The sequence below is a fragment of the Orcinus orca genome, chromosome 8 (assembly GCF_937001465.1).
Source record: "Orcinus orca chromosome 8, mOrcOrc1.1, whole genome shotgun sequence".
In the NCBI taxonomy this organism is placed as follows: Eukaryota; Metazoa; Chordata; class Mammalia; order Artiodactyla; family Delphinidae; genus Orcinus; species Orcinus orca.
Genome location: NC_064566.1, coordinates 39666858 through 39689502, shown reverse-complemented (window position 1 = coordinate 39689502; position 22645 = coordinate 39666858). Strand labels below are relative to the sequence as shown.

General features: G+C 36.5%; 1 protein-coding gene across 1 annotated transcript in view; it reads right to left on the bottom strand.

The window, feature by feature from the left end:
• SOX6 (SRY-box transcription factor 6) overlaps nucleotides 1-22645 on the bottom strand; it is a 621353-nt gene that overhangs the window by 132576 nt on the left and 466132 nt on the right. Inside the window, exon 9 of the mRNA XM_049713139.1 lies at nucleotides 8799-8919. Coding sequence (XP_049569096.1) covers nucleotides 8799-8919 — 121 coding nt within the window. The remainder of the gene's footprint in view (nucleotides 1-8798; nucleotides 8920-22645) is intronic.

Sequence of the window (22645 nt, the reverse complement as noted above, 5' to 3'; positions counted from 1 at the left end):
TAAGAATGCAGTTTAATGTAGTTAAATTTACTTAGTTTCATGGTCAGACTTTATCCCCAAACATAGTGTTTTAGAATTTTCAAATAACTTTCATACATTTTAACAAATTTAATCTTCACACCCATGCTGAGCAGTGGACAACTCATGACATATTTTTTTAGATGACAAAAATGAGAGGCTCAGCAAGGTTAAGTGATATGTTCAAGTAAGAATTAAATAAAATAATGTAAAATATTTAACACAGTGTTTGGCACAAAGTAATTATTCAATAAACTTTAGCTGTTATCATATTATAAATAGTAAGTAAGTGTAGGAGTCATGAGCAGGCAGACATCCTACTCCTAGGATCTCCTGGGAAACTTTAAGGGTGCTACTCCAGCAGCAATCATTTTAAAAATCCCAACTACACGAAGTCCATGGGTCAGCTGCATCATCCCTGGCACACAAAGGATGCTATCCAGTGTTTTTATTTTACAGTCAATTCAATCACTCTGATATACACATTGGCAGCTACGAAAGAGGCTTAATCTTTTAGTTTTCTCAGTCATAGGTACTCAATTGTATTCATCTCACCCTGGATTGCTGTATCTCTCAGCATCATGATGTGAAAGAGCAAAGCAACCAAACTTCTCTGGTTTATGTTCTGGGCACTGATAAGTTCCTTTTTAGAAAGATGTCTCTAATTAGAGAACCAGTTTTTTTTTTAAAATAGGTGGGGTTTAATTAGGGATTACAACTCAATAAAAGAATTTCAGCAGAGATTATTTTGATAGATGTTCCCCTGAAACTGTACAATCCCCGTCAGCAACATGCCTCCTCAGCAACTCACCGGAGTGGGAGAGCTTGCTTGGTGTTCACTACCCATGGGGCCCTGAAATGTCCAGAATAATGGGTCAAATTATCTGAAGAGGAGAAGGTTGATAGCCCTAAATATATTTGTTTAGAATGTACTAACATGGACTCAGAAACAGTCAACTTTAACAGGAAACATCAGCCCAAGGTGGTCCTTGCTTTCTGGAAATGAAGATAATTATTCAATCAGTTGAAGGCACAAACACTATGGAATTGTTTCAGGTTATGGGAAGGTGAAAAAAGAGCAAAAAGAGAGCCATTTATTTTGTAATTCATTAAAAACCAATGTAGCACTTATTCTTCTTCTTGCTTAGGGGATCAAACTATAAAGTTACACCACCATTTCAAGGCTTTTATATGTGACAACACTACTCCTCTAAAATTTCAGTCATTGTCTCACAAGTGAAATTATAGCTACAGCTCAGTTTGGGGCAAAAAAGTTTTCCTTGTCCAGACACCAGTCAAACAGTATTCTCCTTTCCCAGTTTCTGTGAATGACAAGAACACTGCATAGACTGTCTCCTAAGTATGGAATGTCTCTCCCAGTAGCATATGAACATATAATTTTAATCCTTTTAAAGTATAATTTTTATATACAATAAAACCTGAATTAGCCAAAGTATTTAAGAATTTAGAGTTCTGGTTAATTCAGTTCTCTGACATAACTTAGGGGTCGCCAGATAATAACTTTTTTACCAGGCTTGCTTGTGATTAAAAATCATCGTACATGTCCAAATCCACTGTCCTGCCCTAAACAACAGGTTTTAGCCAACATAATCAAATCCAGCTTTGCTACCCCAAGACACTACTCTATGCTTCACAGATGCTGTTCAGCTGGGGTGACTCACTACTGCACAATATTGCCTCAATGTCTAGATTCTCCTTACTTACATACTGCAATCTCAGTGATACTGTGTGAGAAGACATTTTATAAAATGGTCCAAACTCACTGACTATATAACAATATCTTCCCCATAAAAAACAGTATTATTCCCCCAGACCAAACAAATGAAGAGGAAATAGGCAGTCGATCTGAAAAAGAATTCGAAATAATGAAAGTAAAGATGATCCAAAATCTTGGAAATAGAATGGAGAAAATATAAGAAACGTTTAACAAAGAACTAGAAGAACTAAAGAGAAAACAAACAATGATGAACAACACAATAAACGAAATTAAAAATTCTCTAGAAGGAATCAATAGTAGAATAACTGAGGCAGAAGAACGGATAAGTGACCTGGAAGATAAAATAATGGAAATAACTACCACAGAGAAGAATAAGGAAAAAAAAATGAAAACAATTGAGGACAGTCTCAGAGACCTCTGGGACAACATTAAATGCACGAACATTCGAATTATAGGGGTCCCCGAAGAAGAAGAGAAAAAAAAAAGGGACTGAGAAAATATTTGAAGACATCATAGTTGGAAACGTCCCTAATATGGGAAACAAAATAGTCAATCAAGTCCAGGAAGCACAGAGAGTCCCATACAGGATAAATCCAAGGAGAAACACACCAAGACACATATTAATCAAACTATCAAAAATTAAATACAAAGAAAAAATATTAAAAGGGAAAAGCAACAAATAACATACAAGGGAATCCCCATAAGGTTACCAGCTGATCTTTCAGCAGAAACTCTGCAAGCCAGAAGGGAGTGGCAGGACATATTTAAAGTGATGAAAGGGGAAAACCTACAACCAAGGTTACCCTACCCAGCAAGGATCGCATTCAGATTCAACTCAACCGAGAAATTAAAACCTTTACAGACAAGGAAAAGCTAAGAGAATTCAGCACCACCAAACCAGCTTTACAACAAATGCTAAAGGAACTTCTCTAGAGAAGCAGGAAACACAAGAGAAGGAAAAGACCTACAATAACAAACCCCAAACAGTTAAGAACATGGTAATAGGAACATACATATTGATAATTACCTTAAATGTAAATGGATTAAATGCTCCAACCAAAAGACAGACTGTCTGAATGGCTACAAAAACAAGACCCATATATATGCTGTCTACAAGAGACCCACTTCAGACCTAGGGACACATACAGACTGCAAGTGAGGGGGTGGAAAAAGATATTCCATGCAAATGGAAATCAAAAGAAAGCTGGAGTAGCCATTCTCATATCAGACAAAATAGACTTTAAAAAAAGACTATTACAAGAGACAAAGAAGGACACTACATAATGATCGAGGGATCAATCCAAGAAGAAGATAAAACAGTTGTAAATATTTATGCACCCAATATAGGAGCACCTCAGTACATAAGGATAATGCTAAAAGTCATAAAAGGGGAAATTGACAGTAACACAATCATAGTAGGGGACTTTAACACCCCACTTTCACCAATTGACAGATCATCCAAAATGAAAATAAATAAGGAAACACAAGCTTTAAATGATACATTAAACAAGATGTACTTAATTGATATTTACAGGACATTCCATCCCAAAACAACAGAATACACTCTCCTCTCAAGTGCTCATGGAACATTCTCCAGGATAGATCATATCTTGGGTCACAAATCAAGCCTCAATAAATTTAAGAAAACTGAAATCATATTAAGTATCTTTTTCAACCACAGCACTATGAGACTAGATATCAATTACAGGAAAAAAACTGTAAAAAATACAAACACATGGAGGCTAAACAATACACCAGTTAATAACCAAGAGATCACTGAAGAAATCAAAGAGGAAATCAAAAATTACCTAGAAACAAATGACAATGAAAACACGATGACCCAAAACCTATGGGACGCAGAAAAACCAGTTCTAAGAGTGAAGTTTATAACAATATAATCCTACCTCAAGAAACAAGAAACATCTCAAATAAACAACCTAACCTTACACCTAAAGCAATTACAGAAAGAAGAACAAGAAAACCCCAAAGTTGGCAGAAGGAAAGAAGTCATAAAGATCAGATCAGAAATAAATAAAAAAGAAATGAAGGAAACAACAGCAAAGATCAATAAAACTAAAAGCTGGTTCTTTGAGAAGATTAACAAAATTGATAAAGCATTAGCCAGACTCATCAAGAAAAAAAGGAAGAAGACTCAAATCAACAGAATAAGAAATGAAAAAGGAGAAGTAACAACTGACACTGCAGAAATACAAAGGATCATGAGAGATTACTACAAGCAACTATATGCCAATAAAATGGAAAACCTGGAAGAAATGGACAAATTCTTAGAAAAGCACAACCTTCCGAGACTGAAGCAGGAAGAAATAGAAAATATAAACAGACCCATCACAAGCACTGAAATTGAGACTGTGATTAAAAATCTTCCAACAAACAAAAGCCCAGGACCAGATGGCTTCACAGGCGAATTCTATCAAACATTTAGAAAAGAGCTAACACCTATCCTTCTCAAATTCTTCCATAATATAGCAGAGGAGGAACACTCCCAAACTCATTCTATGAGACCACCATCATCCTGATACCAAAACCAGACAAAGATCTAACCAAAAAGGAAACTACAGGCCAGTATCACTGATGAACATGGATGGAAAAATCCTCAACAAAATATTAGCAAACAGAATCCAAAAGCACAATAAAATGATCATACACCACAATTAAGTGGGGTTTACCCCAGGAATGCAAGGATTCTTCAATATACGCAAATCAATCAATGTGATAAACCATATTAACAAATTGAAGGAGAAAAACCTTACGATCATCTCAATAGATGCAGAAAAAGCTTTCGACAAAATTCAACACGGATTTATGATAAAAACCCTCCAGAAAGTAGGCATGGAGGGAACTTACCTCAACATAATAAAGGCCGTATATGACAAACCCACAGCCAACATCATTATCAATGGTGAAAAACTGAAACCATTTCACTAAGATCAGGAACAAGACAAGGTTGCCTACTCTCACAACTATTATTCAACATAGTCATGAAAGTTTTAGCCCCAACAATAAGAGAAGATAAAGAAATAAAAGGAATCCAAATCAGAAAAGAAGTAATACTGTCACTATTTGCAGATGGCATGATACTATATATAGAGAATCTTTAAGATGCTACCAGAAAACTACTAGAGCTAAGCAATGAATTTGGTAAAGTAGCAGGATACAAAATTAATGCTCAGAAATCTCTTGCAGTCCTATACACTAACAATAAAAAATCTGAAAGAGAAATTAAGGAAACACTCCCATTTACCACTGCAACAAGAAGAATAAAATACCTAGGAAAAAACCTACCTAAGGAGACAAAAGACCTGTATGCTGAAAACTATAAGACACTGGTGAAAGAAATTAAAGATGATACAAACAGATGGAGAAATATACCATGTTCTTGGATTGGAAGAATCAACATTGTGAAAATGACTATACTACCCAAAGCCATCTACAGATTCAATGCAATCCCTAACAAACTACCAATGGCATTTTTCACAGAACTAGAACAAAAAAATTCACAATTTGAATGGAAACACAAAAGACCCCGAATAGCCAAAGCAATCTTGAGAAAGAAAAACGGAGCTGGAGGAATCAGGCTCCCTGACTTCAGACCATACTACAAAGCTACAATAATCAATACAGCATGGTACTGGCACAAAAACAGAAATATAGATCAATGGAACAGGACAGAAAGCCTAGAGATAAACCCAGGCACATACGGTAAGCTTACCTTTGAAAAAGGAGGCAAGAGTACACAATGGAGAAAAGACAGCCTCTTCAATAAGTGGTGCTGGGAAAACTGGACAGCTACATGTAAAAGAATGAAATTAGAACACTCCCTAACACTATACACAAAAATAAACTCAGAATGGATTAAAGACCTAAATGTAAGACCAGACACTATAAATCTCTTAGAGGAAAACATAGGCAGAATACTCTATGACATAAATCACAGAGTAATGGAAATAAAAACAAAACTAAACAAATGGGACCTAATGAAACTTAAAAGCTTTTGCACAGCAAAGGAAGCTATAAACAAGACAAAAAGACAACCTTAGAATGGGATAAAATATTTGCAAACGAAGCAACGGACAAAGGATTAATCTCCAAAATATACAAACAGCTCACGCAGCTCAATATCAAAAAAACAAACAACCCAATCCAAAACTGAGCAGAAGACCTAAATAGACATTCCTCCAAAGAAGGTATACACGTTGCCAACAAACACATGAAAGGATGCTCAACATCACTAATCATTAGAGAAATGTAAATCAAAAACTACAACGAGGTCTCACCTCAAACCAGTCAGAATGGCCATCATCAAAAAATCTACAAACAGGGCTTCCCTGGCGGCGCAGTGGTTGAGAGTCCGCCTGCTGATGCAGGGGACACGGGTTCATGCCCCGGTCCGGGAGGATCTCACATGCCGCGGAGCGGCTGGGCCCGTGAGCCATGCCCGCTGAGCCTGCGCATGCGGAGCCTGTGCTCCGCAACGGGAGAGGCCACATCAGTGAGAGGCCCGCGTACCGCAAAAAAAAAAAAAATCTACAAACAATAAATGCTGGAGAGGGTGTGGAGAAAAGGCAACCCTCTTGCACTGTTGGTGGGAATGTAAACTCATACAGCCACTATGCAGAACAAAATGGAAGTTCTTAAAAAACTAAAAATAGAACTACCATATGACCCAGCAATCCCAGTACTGTACATGTACCCCGACAAAACCATAATTCAAAAAGAGTCATGTATCACAATATTCACTGCAGCTCTATTTACAATAGCCAGGACATGGATGCAACCTAAGTGTCCCTCGACAGATGAATGGATAAAAAAGATGTGTCACATATATACAATGGAATATTACTCAGCCTTTAAAAGAAACGAAATTGAGTTATTTGTAGTGAGCTGGATGGACCTAGAGTCTGTCATACAGAGTGAAGTAAGTCTGAAAGAGAAAAACAAATACTGTATGCTAACACATATATATGGAATCTAAAAAAAAAAAAAGGTTCTGAAGAACCTACGGGCAGGACAGGAATAAAGACGTAGACGTAGAGAATGGACTTGAGGGCACAGGGAGGGCGAAGGGTAAGCTGGGATGAAGTGAGAGGGTGGCATGGAAATATATATACACCACCAAATGTAAAATAGATAGCTAGTGGAAAGCAGCTGCATAGCATAGGGAGATCAGCTGGGTGTTTTGTGTCCACCTAGAGGGGTGGGATAGGGAGGTGGGAGGGAGACGCAAGAGGGAGGAGATATGGGGATATATGTATATGTATAGCTGACTCACTTTGTTATACATCAGAAACTAACATACCATTGTAAAGTAATTATACTGCAATACAGATGTTAGAAAAGAAGAAAACAGTATTACCGTCTTAACAAAGTTACATAACATGTCAATTATGTTGATATCTGTGTCTAGAAGAAAATAAGGCCCATAACCTGATTTTGAAATATGGAGAATTTTAAATTTAAAAACATGGAAATTAAATAGTTTCCACATACAGTTCATTTAAAAGGATTCCAAAACTGGTGTAGGGATAACAACTCAGATTCAGGTTAAACCAGTAAACTTAGTTTACACCAACATTCTGAAGGAAGTCAAGGTGAAGAAAGTTCAAAACTACTTATAGAGATCAGAGAAGAAGTGAACCACTGCACTGACAGAAAGATATTCTCTGACCAAATATTATCCTGTCCTTAATATGGATACTAATTTCACAGAATATAACTTGCTCTAAAAATTCTGCTCTAGAAAAATCAACTTTTAACTTTGAGTAACACAATTTTCTTTCACTGTGGTATCCAAAAACCGTTGTTACTCCTAGTTTTGACTGCTTTATAGCTGAGGAATTTTGAAAGTCAGGCCTTAAATTAGCCAATCGCTTAAGATCTCTATTCTTTGAATAATTTGGGTTGTGACACAGACATCTTTCCTTTCCTCACAAGGAAGGGGGTTTTCTACCAAAAGCATAAGAGTAATTGATGGCAAAAAATAGATGTTAAACCCCAGTAGGTTTGTTTTTATGCTATTTAGTAACATTCCTTACAGAGAATTTTAGTAAAGTGATTTATACTTTATTGTTGCTTTAAGCATATTAAAATACCTTTGTTCACTTTATAAACCCATACACAAAGAAACCGCTGCAGTCAGATTTGTTGCACTCAGACTGGGTGGTTAATATAATCAGGTTAATATGTTAAAAAGAACTTGACACAGAAATTATTAATGAGTAGAACAAGGTCACTGAGGTCAGTTACAAAGAATGCACAAATGAAATTCAGGTTGACTTTTTATTTACTTGACTATCTTCTTACATTGGATTCCTTTGGCAACATATCTTTAAACATTTAAAGCCCTGTTTACAAGGATGCTCTGAAAGAAGCTTCAAACCATTATGCCCCTAATTGAATTCCCCAGGAGTCCAGTAAACTCAGAGGAATAAAGAAAAATCATAACATTTGCTAAATCATCTCAAAACATACTTCACTGCAAGGTTATGTGTCCTGTTTTTTGCGGTTCAAAGATGAATAAGAAAATACAACTGACTTCTTCATTATTTAGGCTAAAATCAAAAAGAATTTTACCTATTAGTAGCAAGCTAATTAAATCAGTCTAGTTTTAACTCTTCTTCCAAGAGAAATCAGACAACAAACAATAATAGCATTTTATACTGTATGCGACCACTCTCCTAGAGTATAAAAGCTCTCAGGAGGAGCAAAGTATCTTTAACCAAAGACAATTATTCACAGTAAAGGTATGAGAGAGAGCTGACAAAAATTTGTAGTCCTGAGGGAAAGTAGCATTTTATCTGTGAATTCAGAACAAACTCAAGTGGAAGAAGAGAAAGTAAAAGTTTTTAGCAACCAATTCGTTTATTAACATGCCCCCTTCACAATTCTAATTTTACTTTAAAATAGCTTTTATGATCTTTTTATTCATAGTTCCTTCATATGCTTCTGTGCTTGTTGTGATTACTAAGCAAAAACATATGTATCTTAGCATTCCCAAAAGAATGTGAAATCCCTTTCTACTTACCTGGTTTGTATGTTATTCCAGGGGGGAAGAGGAATCCCTGTTGGGCAGCAGCAGCTGCTGCCAGGGTCCGCTGGTCATGTGGAAAAATTGGGATCATGAGCGGAGGCATGTGACCCTGAACCTGCTAAACAGAAGAGAGCCTATGATCAGACAGAGAGCAAATGTATGCCAAGGAGTATTTGTTTTTCACCCATGGTGGTGTGCTGGTACCCAAACAGCCACCCACTTTTAACCTCATTCCAAATCTGCTCCCTGAGAAAAATTCAGGCTAAATTCACCAAATCCCTTTCAGATTCCACTGGTACACCAAGGACGTAACCTCATTGTGAATTTGCCTCATCCCTGCTTCCACTAAATTATAGTTACTGGTTATCTTTTATCTTGACTTTTTTTCCTTTTATTTTCTTTCTTTTTTTAAAACAAAGAACTAGAAGAAATGTTTCCTTCTGTCACCTTACAATGTTGAAAGGTTTTGCCCTTTCACCTACTTTGCATTCTGTACTTTATTTTGAAAATAGTACTTAGTATCTTTGGTCGGAAAGTAATGTCTAATTTTTATATATTCCAAAAGCTGCAGCTCCCCAGTTTAGGTATCTTATTTCAAAGCCTCGCTGCATTATGTTAAACATATAGCTCTTCAGATTTAAGGCTACTACATCTTGGCTCCCAATTAAACTAATATTCTTTGCCATCCACACCTCGATGTAACACATAAATTGCTTGTCTGGCTAAGCAGTTTTACAGCTTTATGCACTACCATGTAGCTGAGTAATTATGGAGTTGTATTCAGAGAGCACTTCATAATAAATCCTACTATATCAAATTTCATTTGACCTCCATAAATGTATCAAAGAGCACAAAAATGCAAAACAGAAAATCTTCACTCTATATCAGCATTTGTATTCCATATAAAGAAAATAAGAACTATGACAGAATCATGTCTGTGAAAATCACATTTTAATTTCCTAGCTCCCTCCCTTACTCTATGCATGCTGCCCTGATTCCAATAGCATCACAGGAAGGTTCTGTGCTGGCTTTTAGGGCATGATTTTATAAATTAAACTATAGGACTTTTGTTATTTAAAGATCAAAACTAGGATGTACTAAGAGAAATGATCTTTAAGTTCAAACTGGGTCTTTGCCCTCCTTACTAGTATAAAAGATCTGCATTATATCCTGTTTAAGATACAAACCTTTCCCAGTAATTCTACCAACCCCAAACTCTTCCCCCGTTTAAATTCCTAAATCTTCTCTTTAGGCAAAATTCCATATACTGGCTGATGACCCTGTTTAAATAGCACCAACTTGCCTTGTCCTGTCCCTGTTCCCTCCACAGCCAGGGACATATTGCAAAAATGTTCCTGTGTAGGTCTAAGAGGTTTCATTTACCAACAGTTTCTCTCTAGGGAAAGCCCTAAGATGTGGGTTAATAAAGGGCAAGCAAAAAATAAACACTTTACAGTATTTTTCAGAATTCATTTCTCAGGAAAATCAACTTATAATAAAAAGGTCTTTGTGCAATTACTACCTTGCCATTGGGGCGTGAAAGAAACTAGCTTTGGGCAGCTATTTCTTCCATTTTAGCTGAGGTAAGCCCAAGTTTTGTACATTAGAGTACCAACTTAGCCTGCTTAAACTGGAGCTGATCCCCTAGCGCCCAGGTCTCGCCTTTAACCCTGAAGAAAAGCACTAGGTTTGCTGTTCAACTCCAGCTTGTTGTGACCTGATGCAAACCTGAGATGTCAAAGATGACAGCGCTGTTCTATGTCAGAAAATTAAAAAATGATATTTTTTGGGTGACTATTGTGCAGTGCAAGAGTATATCAAAGGAAATCACTTCATTTACTTCTAGAAATATAGTCCTAGCATGTACCCAGAACACAGCACAGATGCTTCACATTCTAAAGAAAGGAAACAAGAAACTGAGGAGTCTAGGTATCAAATTTATTTATTCTTTCCTTCTTTCATTTAACAAACATTTATTAAGTTATTATTATGTGTGGATCTTGAAAAGTAGCTGGAAAAATGGGGGCTATTTTGCTTGGGAGAGAGAAGATATATGCTTATGTTCAAATATTTGAAAGAATTATGTATGGAAGAAGAACCAGATTAAGTTTGAGCAGTTACAAAGGGCAGATCTAGGCTCAAAAGAAAGAGATTTTAGGGAAGTTGAATGCAAAGAATTTTCTAATAATGAGCTATTCAATAATCACTGTGATTAAAGAGGTCGTGTGTGCCATTTCCCAAGAGGTGGTCAAGTAAAGGCTGTATACTCATCTGTTAGAGATGCTTTAAAGGATATGCATAACTAAAACCCTGATTAGATAATGACCTATAGTGCCTTTTCAACTTTATAATTCTATGATTGTTTAAAAATCAACATTAGGAAGATAATGGCATATAGTCATTCCTTTACTCATTCATTCAACACGTATTTTTATTCAGAATCTACTATGCCTACAAAGGCTTTGTTGTCAAACGAATCTGAGCTTAAATCTGTACACTGCCATTTCTATGGCTGTGTGATCTTGAGCAGTTACTTAGCCTTCCTGAGTCTATTTCCTCATGTAAAAACCAAAGCTAATGATACTACCTTACATGGTTGTTGTGAGGATTAAATAAACAAGAAAAGTAATGCTTGTGGCACAGTGACTGGCATATAATAGGCACTAAGTAAATGTTAGATCCTTGCTTTTCTCTTATATAGTTTGCAATTCAGTACTAGAAAATTATCAAATTACTGATAAAACAAGAAACAGTGGATCTTAACCCATAACTCTACTTCAAAAAAAGAAAACATGAGCCAAATAAATAATTCAGTTTGGCAGGCAGAGGCTTGTTTGTTCTTAGCAGACCCATGCCTCACAGAGCATTATTCCATCCCAAATATCCAGAAGACCAAGAAAAAGAAGGTGGGATTAAAAAGCTCATTTGAAGATGTAATTTGGGATCTTTAGTGTTATTCATTAAACAGCATCTTCGAATGAAAACATAATTTTATTTTTACATTGGTGCCCAAGCTCTTCAGATCTTAAGACAACATAAAGGGATCAATGGCAATTAGGCATCAGACCTTAATTATTGAAACTTGGTGTCTGAAGATATTTCCTTTGTAATTAGCAACACACATGAGATAATTAAGTAGGCCACCTAAGGTCATTTTTTTTAAAAACTTTTTATTTTATGTTGGAGTATAGCTGATTAACAATGTTGTGATAGTTTCAGGTGCACAGCAAAGCAAGTCAGCCATACATATACATGTATCCATTCTCCCCCAGACTCCCCTCCCATCCAGGCCGCCACATAACATTGCGCAGAGTTCCCTGTGCTATATAGTAGGTCCTAAGGTCATTTTTAATGCCAAAGAGCTGCAGGTGCTTCATATTAACAAAAGCTGTAAGAATTTAGGGAAGCTCTTTTCTGTCCATCACCCTCTACAAGGTAGGATATTTTAGAAAGTTTCAATGTTAACTATTAGGTAAGACGCAGTTTCAACAAACTGAGGGACAAAGTAAATAAGGAGGGGGACAGAAGGCATTGTGAAAGCAATGATAATGATGGAACCACAGAGTTGACATGGAGCTTAGAGTTTATCTAACCTAGTAGTTCTCCAAGTGTGGTACCTGACCAGCAGCATCTAACTTCAAAAAGCAAATTATCAGACTCCACCCCAGACCTATGAATCAGAAACTCTGGAGGTTGGGTCCAACAGTCCAAAATTTAGACTAAAATTTAATCCAGAGAAGTGATTCTCAAACTTCTATGGACTTCAGAATCAACCAGAGGCTTATTAAAACAAAAATTGTTCAACCCCACACTCAGAGTCCCTGAATCAGTAGATCTGAGGGGGAAACCTGAGAGTGTACTGTTCTAACAAGTTCCCAGGTGAAGCTCGTTAGTGCTGTTGGTCCCTTGACCATTCTCTGAGAATCACTAATCCAATTCAAACCTCACAATTTACACATAGGGAACCAGGCGGCTTAGAGAAGGTAAGGCTCTCACTGTCATAGGCAGTGTGGAGGTCACACTGCCTATAACAGAGCTGGATCTAGAATCCAGAACTGCTAACCACCCTGTCCAGTGCTTTTTCCATTATATCACATGGACTTCATTGATAGAAAAGAGAGAAATCATGTGTGTACACTCTTTGTATAGAGAAAATCTGGGGGGCTGCAACTGAAAATAATTTTATATTTCAGAGGTGTGTCTCTAGAGGTGACTGGGAGTATAGATATTATGTTGTTCAGTTTTAGTCTGTTCCTTCTCTCTTATTTTATACCCAGAATATTTGATCTCGAATCTATTGTCGTTAATTCCAGTTAATTCATTAGCAATAATCATTTAGCTCCAAATGATAAAGTTGCCCTTAACTCATTTTAAGTAAAATAATAATATGAAAACTCAAAATGCCCTTTATTAAATACAAGCCAAAGTATCCGGTAGCCATTTAGAACATAGGCTGAGAGATGATGAAAAGCTCCTCTTTTATCTCTAATTACAGAAATCATCATCGTCATCATCATCATCACAGCAACAAATATGTTCCAGTATTTCCTATATGTCAAGCACTGGGAAGTGATTCACATGCTCTATCTCATTTAATTCTCAAAACTTTGTGAGGTACCTACTGTTATTATCCTCATTTATTTAATGACAAAGACAAAACCACGAGAGGTTAGGTAACTTAGTCAATTAAAAAGTGGTAGAGCCAAGATTCAAGGGCAGGTATGTCAGGCTCAAAGTCTATACTTTTAAATACTATATTATATTAATCATAAAGTCATCTTTTGCTAAACAGACCTAAATGAGATAAGGAATATAATTCTTTGTGATAACAATTATTTGATTGAAAGTTTTATAAATATAATTGTAAATTTACATGTGGCTGTAACAAATAATACAGAAAGATCCCATGTTTGCTTAACTCAGTTTCCCCCAATGGTAACATCTTGAAAAATTATAGAACAATATTACAACCAGGGCACTGACATTGATACAATCCAAAAATCTTATTCAGATTTCACCAGTGGGATACCATTTAAAAGAAATTATGTGTCTTAAAAACTAGCAAGGGGGCTTCTCTGGTGGCGCAGTGGTTGAGAGTCCGCCTGCCGATGCAGGCAACACGGGTTCGTGCCCCGGTCCGGGAAGATCCCACATGCTGCGGAGCGGCTGGGCCCGTGAGTCATGGCCGCTGGGCCTGCGCGTCCGGAGCCTGTGCTCCACAACGGGAGAGGCCACAACAGTAAGAGGCCTGCGTACCGCAAAAAAAAAAACCAAAAAAAACTAGCAAGGGTAATGAAGGTCTATGAATACTTACGACTGCTATCTTTTATACAAAGCTCACCGGTATGACCCAGTGCAAATAATGTGAGTGGAAATCATGAATTAAAGCAACAATTTCTCCTTTCATAGCTTGCCATTTATTTTACTTACTAGAATATTGGTTGAAGGTGGGACAAAAATGGAAAGCAAGGGCAAGGTGTGGGGGAGAGGTAAGGAAAGAGGGCTTGGTGGCCACACGAGAATCACATAAATATCCAAAATATTTTTCTTCTATGGAAGTTGTGAATTAAGTTTACTGCACTGCATGTCAGTGCCTAAGGCAGATAAAGAATTTTGAAAATACAGAAAAGCCCCACCCTGCTCTGAAGAATGTAAGCCTGCCTTTCCTCTTCCTTCCCATCATCCTATTTTCCCATTTGGTGACGTGCCAGGAAAGGCAGTCACATTGTAAACAGCAACCTTCAAAAATATTTTACTGAAGAATAAGAAATAATAGAATTCCCCTCACTCCATCAAAGAGTAACCAGTCTCCACATGTCTTTTCCAGGAAGTTATCAAAATTTCAAATAGCATCTTTTTTTCTTGAAAGTGTAGTTTTCCCTTAGCCCAAATTCAGAGATCCTTTAATTATTCCATAGGTAAAAGTAAAACTGATTTTGTTAATATAAAGAGTAAAACAATGTGACCAAAAATAATCTCTGAGCGTGAAACTGCATTATTTTTATTGCTTTGGAAGTCAGCACTAACTGGGTATGTAAGTTGAATGACTAATGAGAAACCAGGAACCCCATCATAGGTGAAGCCTAGTCAGTGCATCAGGAAAGAAAGAAACTGTATCCCCTAAAGCACAACTGTCCATTAATTCTAAACTTCCACAATCCCAGACCAAAGCATTCCCCTTCTGCAGAGGGTAGGGAACACATTCTTGATCAAATAGGCTACATGCCCAGAAATTTTAATTGCTACGGTGTTCCTCACATCTTTCAGACAATCAAGACAGCAGCAGATGCATGTGAAACACTTAGGTTCTGACTCTTCCTATTCATAAAACAGCATTGTTGCATCAACACTTATGCCCTTTGTTTTCTCTGTGCTAAGTTGTTGATGATGCCATTTTTTGCCATCTGCCCCAGAGCTTCATTAAAGATACATGAATGGGCTAACTGGCCTGATATCTTGTGAGGAACAGGTGCTATTGTTTGTCCCTGAAGACTTGCACTAAAGATATGACTCAGAATACTTGAGAAAGAGCATCTGCAGCAGTCAGTCAGAGGGCAACTTGGCAGAGACCTGGCTACGTGCTAATATGCAGAGTGACACTCGGGGGCTCATTTTCTTTCATGAGGATTATTTAACTTTTCCTAGTGATAGGAAATAAGTATTTACTGAAAATCATGAACATATTAATGTCTATTACTAAGTTAAACACAGTGAGCAAGTGAAGATCTTTTTAATGCCTTATTTCTAGAAAATCATTCCTCATGTGATTTAATTGGATAAAGCTTCTTTAATCTGTTGGAAGGAATGTTTCCAACATTTGTAAATCATGACAGAGGGAGGGAAAGACAGAGACAGAAAATACAGAGAGAGAAAGAGCCATCAGAGAGGGAGAGGCAGGGCATACAAACAGAAAGGGGCGGGGGTAGGGGTGTGGGTGGAATTTCCTTAAAGGCCCTATTCTTTATTGCAAAGAATAGCTGAGTCATTTGCATAACGTGTTACCATTATAAAAGCTGCAGTGTCTAGAGTGAAAGAAATAAAGTCCCCAGAACCTTACATGAAAAGCCTTCAAGGTCATGGAGGTATCTTCTTACTGCCAAAAAATGCATGCCAGATCTCAGTTAATTCTGGAGAGTTAGGAGGGAAAAGGTCTCATTTGATAGGATAAATTAGTGCTTTAACACAAACCTTTTAGTTTCAAAACTTTTTTTTTTTGGTCGAAAATGTTAAGACTCTGCTTTGCCCTGACTTAAAAAGCAAAATAATGCCGTGGTCAACATTTTGAACTTCTCTTGGTTGACCATAGTTTGAAGTATACTAAGGAACTTTGTATACAGCCTACCTGACTATTCTCTAATTGTTTCAATTCATTAATCATCTCTCACCAAGTAAACTGAGTGTCCTGAATGGCTTGTGACATTTATATTTCTATATACCCCATTGTTCTTATCACAGGGCTAAGAATATAGTAGGCATTTTGTGTCAACTAATCAACGTGAGAACCATCAAGGACTTAAGAACTGGTTTTCTGAGCACTAATTTCCATAGGGTAGTATTATTGTTAATACAACTGCAAAAAGTATAGAGCTGTAGTTGTTCTCATTAAAGAAGAGAATTCAAGAATGACTTTTAAATAAATCTTGATATCACTTTGTCTGCTTTTCATTTGTCTTATTTATCAAATCTCTGGCTGCTATAGCTAATGGAGGATTGCAAATCCTTGCTTGTAGGGAATCCAGCTAGCTCTAGCAGGAGAATAATCACACTGAAATTTTATCAGGAGCAATTCTGGGACACAAATTTTCTGAGTATTTAAGAACACAGAATCCAATCTTCCCAGATATTTTCCACCAACATCTAATGGATAATCATTGTACAAATAATGTAAGAAAAAGATCCTGTAGCTAGTGGGAAGCAGCCGCACAGCACAGGGAGATCAGTTCTGTGCTTTGTGACCACCTAGAGGGGTGGGATAGGGAAGATGGGAGGGAGACGCAAGAGGGAGGGGATATGGGGATATATATATATGTATAGCTGATTCACTTTGTGATACAGCAGAAACTAACACACCATTATAAAGCAATTATACTCCAATAAAGATGTTAAAAAAACTGCTGTTTTGTTTGTGTTTGTTTGTTGAAGACAAGATGTTTTCTCTCTCTCAAACTCCCACAAGGATAATATACAAAACACTTTGTTACCATTGTTAACGTTCATCTTTAATATAATTCAGTTTTTTCCTAGAATTTTGTATATTGCTGCCACCACTCTTTTCAAAATCTTCACTAAAGGGCTAGGAAAAACCCTGAAAAGGTAGAACAAACTCAAGATATTGCAATTTAAAGGCATCCTTTTTAAAAACTCAGGCTTTAGTCTTTCAAAGTCATATGTTTTAGTTTGAACATTAATGAAGAACTAACTTTACGTCTGTAATATGTATTTTTCTGTATGTATATTATACTTAAATGAAAAGTTAATTTTAAGAAAAATGGAAAATAGCTTCAGTAGTTTACTTGTCTTTACTAATTTACACTATTAAATATATCTAATAAAATATCTAAAATATTCATAGGAAAAATGGAGACGATACGTATTGTCACTAGCTTCACTATGTCCCCACCCTCACTACCAAGAGTAACACATGGAAGCAAAGCAACTCCTTTTTTAGGTTGGTCTTTCAGATAGCTATTTCAAATCCACTTCACAGTCTAGTACTTTCCAGCTCCCTTCCTTGGTTACGCAGGAGAGAAATGATCATTGAGAGTAGGAGTACAATGGCTCCATTTATCAGGTCAATAGCACATTTAAAAAATCTCCTTTAGGTATATATTCAGAGAGAAATGTTAATGGCCCTGAAAGGGCCAGTCCTGTCCTTTGTGTTAACACCTTTTTATATTCTCAGCATACTGTATACACTCCGTTCTATTTGTATTTTCTAAAATGGACAAATATCTCATTAATCCACCAGGATCATCAGTAGTCAAACGTCACTACTTTATCTCTCATTCATTTGTACATGTTCTGCTTAAATATTGAATTTTCAAAGAAAAGAACATGGATTTAGTACTAATGTAATCATGATTCCTAGCATCTCTTACTTATTTGTCTCCTTACTCCTTGAAATAAAGAACTCCACACATACAAAATGACCTCTTAGGCCTCTAAGAGGCATGTTACTCTGTAAGGGAAGTCAGTAGTGCCTGTCTTCATTCAACTATTCAACAGCCTTTCACTGAGCACCTAGCACCATCTGCCCGGTACTATGCTGGGCACTAGGAATAAAAAGATGCCTAAGAGAAGTCCATAGCTTTGTTTTATCAGGTAGCAGTGTTACGTTTGTCTTCACTTACATAGTAGTAGAAATCATCCAGTTTGTCAGCTTACTTTGGAATAGGGTCAACAGAGAAAGGAAAGATTTGCTTAAAAAGGAAAATAAATTACAACAAAAATTCCGTTACGTATCTTTCCATAGTCTTCCTATAGTCTAAAACCAAGAAAAATTTTGAGAGTATTTATGAGGACAAAAGTCAGATTACTTCATAAAATGGATGACAAATGTTAATTAAATGTGTTTAAATTATCTTACTATGCTTTAAGAAACTCTCACCAGGAGGGAAGTAGTATGTCCTGGCCATAAAGAAATTAATAAAACATGTTATGCAAAAGTAAAATTTATGGTTCATTTGGAATTAGATATGTACCACCTTTTCAATCCATACAAATGCATAATCTTGTCAATTAAATATTATTGTTAAGGTCTAGTAGTATGTTAAAATCACTTTAAAGTGCAACTAAGGAAAATTCGTGTGTTTATTACTCCTTAAGGATCTATTAGTGGGTATTTTATTCAGATTCGTGCTGTAAAATCTGCATAAACTCAGCATATTGTTATCCCCATGTGTGCATTTGTTTGGTTAAAGCAGAACAGCAAATCTCAATTTTTGCAACTTCTGAAAAAGTCAAGAGAACTAAAACAGTCTTAATTTTAATCAGATACAAACAGTTATCACTACAGAAGTGAAGAGTTGACTATTATGCAAATAGTCTCAGTTAGTCGTCACCAGGCCATCACAGAAGACTGAGCTAGTCAATTATTTTAGGTATTTCCAAAGACTAGTGAAGATGAATGTTTCTTATTCCACCCTGTCTTATTTCCACAGAAGTATGAAACATATTAGAGACTAATGATTGTTTTTCTCAGATGGAAACCCCATTAAATACACAATGATCAAAGTGTTTTGCCAAGATGGAAATTAATTTTTTTAATTCTGCATAAATGCCACATAAATATAGTAACATTTGTGAAGAATGTGGCATTCCTTTGTTTCTAACAACCAAATTCAGATATAAAGCTTTCACAAACTTTTGACCTGTAATGAAGGCAATCTGGCTTTTACCCCTGAAGTATTTTACACAGCCTTATTCTGTTACCAATGACCAGAGTTCAATTATTAAATACCTCCTCCAGAAATGCAGGTTTACCTCTTAAACTACAGGTTTTGTTAAAATTATGCACAAGCAACTTAAAGGCAGGGACTTTGTATCTTAGTAAAAATCCCTCTCTTGCACAGAGTAGGGACTCAACAAATATTTGTAACATAAATGCATTAAAGAACTTTCATTGTTATTTTAAAACTAAGCTACAATAATTTTGATAATTTTTACATCTTCTGAATCAATTTGAAGTCCTGTTATCATTTGAAATCCTCAAATCGAGGCAATAGCAATATACCTCTGCTTCAAACATACTTCATTACAGCGATCTTTTCTTTTGGCACGCCAGTCTGACTTTGAAGTCCACTAGTTGGTAAGAAAATATAAAAATTGATTTTGTTCATTTATTTGAAGATATTTTTAATGACTGAGCTCTCCTAGTATATCTGTTAAAATTCTTCTATAGTAAAATTTAGAGATGCCTCTAAGCTTCTTTAATAATTTCATCATCATCAGTTATAATCCTGAACTGACGGAAATAAGCTGTTCTCATCAGAAGAGCCAGAAATAGTTTTCCAAAATAATTTTTAAAATGTTTGTTTTATCACAGTGGGCTGGTTATGCAATATAGAATGAATGACAGAAAAACATTTAAGCATCACCTATCGTGCAGAGAAGAAACAGTTTCTTTCTTAAGCTAGAAGGGCTAAGAAACATAAACTCTGAACAGAACATAAATAAGATGTCTAAACTATTGACAGCTGGGTCCCAGCCATGGCAAGATAACCCTCCCTGGAAATATCAGTGAGAGACCTTGCCCGTATATGTTCAGGGGGGCAGGATACAGAGAGGTAAAGTAAGGTGATCTTTATAGGAAATAAACACTGAGTAAAGGCATAAATAGTGACTATAGCCACAAATCAAATAGCCTTCAGGTGTTTACTCTTTATTATACTCTAGCCTTTTTAGAGCAAAAAGTTAATAACATGGAACTTTAATTCATTTTGGAATGTAATCTACAACTCTTGCCCCACCCTCAGCATACACACTTACACACATACACACACTCACACATACTTCTACACTTGCTATGCCAACTAAATGCACAAGTATGTCAACACTGAAGCTGGTATAAGGATAAGCTAACATGTTGATTCAAAAAGAGCAATTTTATTTTTATATTTTAATTTCGTAGTATGTTCATATTAAATAACTTAGATACAATAAAGCAATATTCCTATTAAAGAAGGTAAGGTCCAAACTCCCTAGCCTGGGCTGGCAGTGAAATCACTCTATAACATATTCTTAACAAACCTCTCAAACCTCTTTCCTACTACACTTTATCCTCTTTCTCCTCTTGCTTTCAATAGCTTCTAAGTTTCTGTGCATGACGCTTTTCTCACTTACCATGTAGAATGATCTTTCCTTTCCCCTTTGCCATCCCAAACCTGACCTACCGCTCAAAGTGCAGCTCAAAACTCCTCTATGAAAGTTCCCCAGGTATAAATTTCTTTCCCTCTGTCAAAATTTACACTGCATACACTGTGTTGAATTATTTAATGGTTTTCAGTTCAATATTTGACACCATTCTAGGCACTGGGGACACAGAAGTAGAGAAAATTTCCTACCATTATCTCCTAGGGAAGACAGACAACGTACAAATGAATGTAATATGTATGTATGTGTCTGTATACACACACCCATGAGCAAATATATATTAAATATAATAAATGCCAGTTGATAATAGATGCTATGAGGAAAAATAAAGTTAAGATAATGAGAAAGAGTATGAGGGGTAGAGGGTGGGAAGCAGGAGGTAGTCAGTAGGGAGTAGAAAGGACTATTTGGGATAGTGGTGGTCAAAAAAGGCTTCTCTGAGGAGACAATATAGCTCAGGGTTAAATGAACTAAAGTTGCATGAGATCTGATTTAGGTTTATAAAGATCACTCTGGTTGCTGTGAGAAAATCTGACTTTATTAGGGCCAGAATGAAAGTTGAGAGACCAGTTTAGAAACCACCTCAACAGTCCAAAAGTGGGGATAACAGTGAACTTTTTCCATTTTATATATCTCTCTGCTCAAGCAGAAGGAAGACATCTTGCAGACAGATTCTTAGCACGCTACTAGGACAGTGCCTCCAAATATGAAAGGCAAAATGTCATTATCTGACTGATTATCTGACTGATTAACTGACTGACTAAAACAGACCTGTCCAGTGATTTCATGAGACAAGAAGCATAGCATTTTCAAGTTTCAAGCACTTGCACCTTTTTATGCCCATAGGGGAGAAGAGTATAAGAAATTAAAACCTAAGTGGCTACTGCTGAATCACTATAATTCTTTTCCCCAAATAGTATGTCTGAATAAAATTTTAAGCGGCCGAGAAGCTTACTGACAAAAACTAAAAATGTAAATCCTTAATTCAGTCTCTGTGTGGGAAAAATAGGAATATTTTAAATGACATTCAAGCTACCTATGAGAAAAAAAAATCAACTGTTAGTAAAGATCAGAAGAGTAGAAAATTTAATATATGCAAACTGGCTCAAAACACTCGTTAAATTAAACTTCTCTTGCTTTTTTGTTTTGGTAGTTGAGACTAATGTTATATTTGCCAAATGAAATGGAATTTACAATACAGAGTCAGATGCTGCAGCAAATTCACCTCAAATAATATTCTTTGCTGTTACAAAGAACAATAGGCCAATAGCATAATTTGAATGATTAGTAATAACTCATGTAATCACAGCTGAAAGGGAATAGAAACTCAAGCCCAAAACGAAAAAAATGGTCCACTCAGGTCAATTAAAAAAAAAACAGAACTCAAAATGGAAAATTATCATATTGAATTTTCCACACATTCTTTTTTTTTTTGCGGTACGCGGGCCTCTCACTGTTGTGGCCTCTCCCGTTGCGGAGCACAGGCTCCGGACGCACAGGCTTAGCGGCCATGGCTCACGAGCCCAGCCGCTCCGTGGCATGTGGGATCTTCCCGGACCGGGGCACGAACCCGTGTACCCTGCATCGGCAGGCGGACTCTCAACCACTGTGCCACCAGGGAAGCCCCCCCAACTTGACCAATTTTAAGACAGTTCAACTTAACTTTATAAATTTCTGTGGGTAAGAAAGTGAAACAAGGAGAGAAACAGAACCGCCTTTGCATCCCCCGCCCCCCGCAAAAAAGAAAAATATATGTCCCATGATATGTGAGTCACATGGTAAAGTATCTATCCATAGATTTAATTTTTGACTTTAGCTTGGGTTAAAACTTGAATGCCTAAAAATGTAGTTACAAATTTGTGAGCAGGCATTTTCCTTAACCCTACTATCGCATCCACAAGGATCTAGAATAATGGTGATCAAAGCTATAGATATTTTTAGTTCCAAATGACAATTCCCAAATATGAATG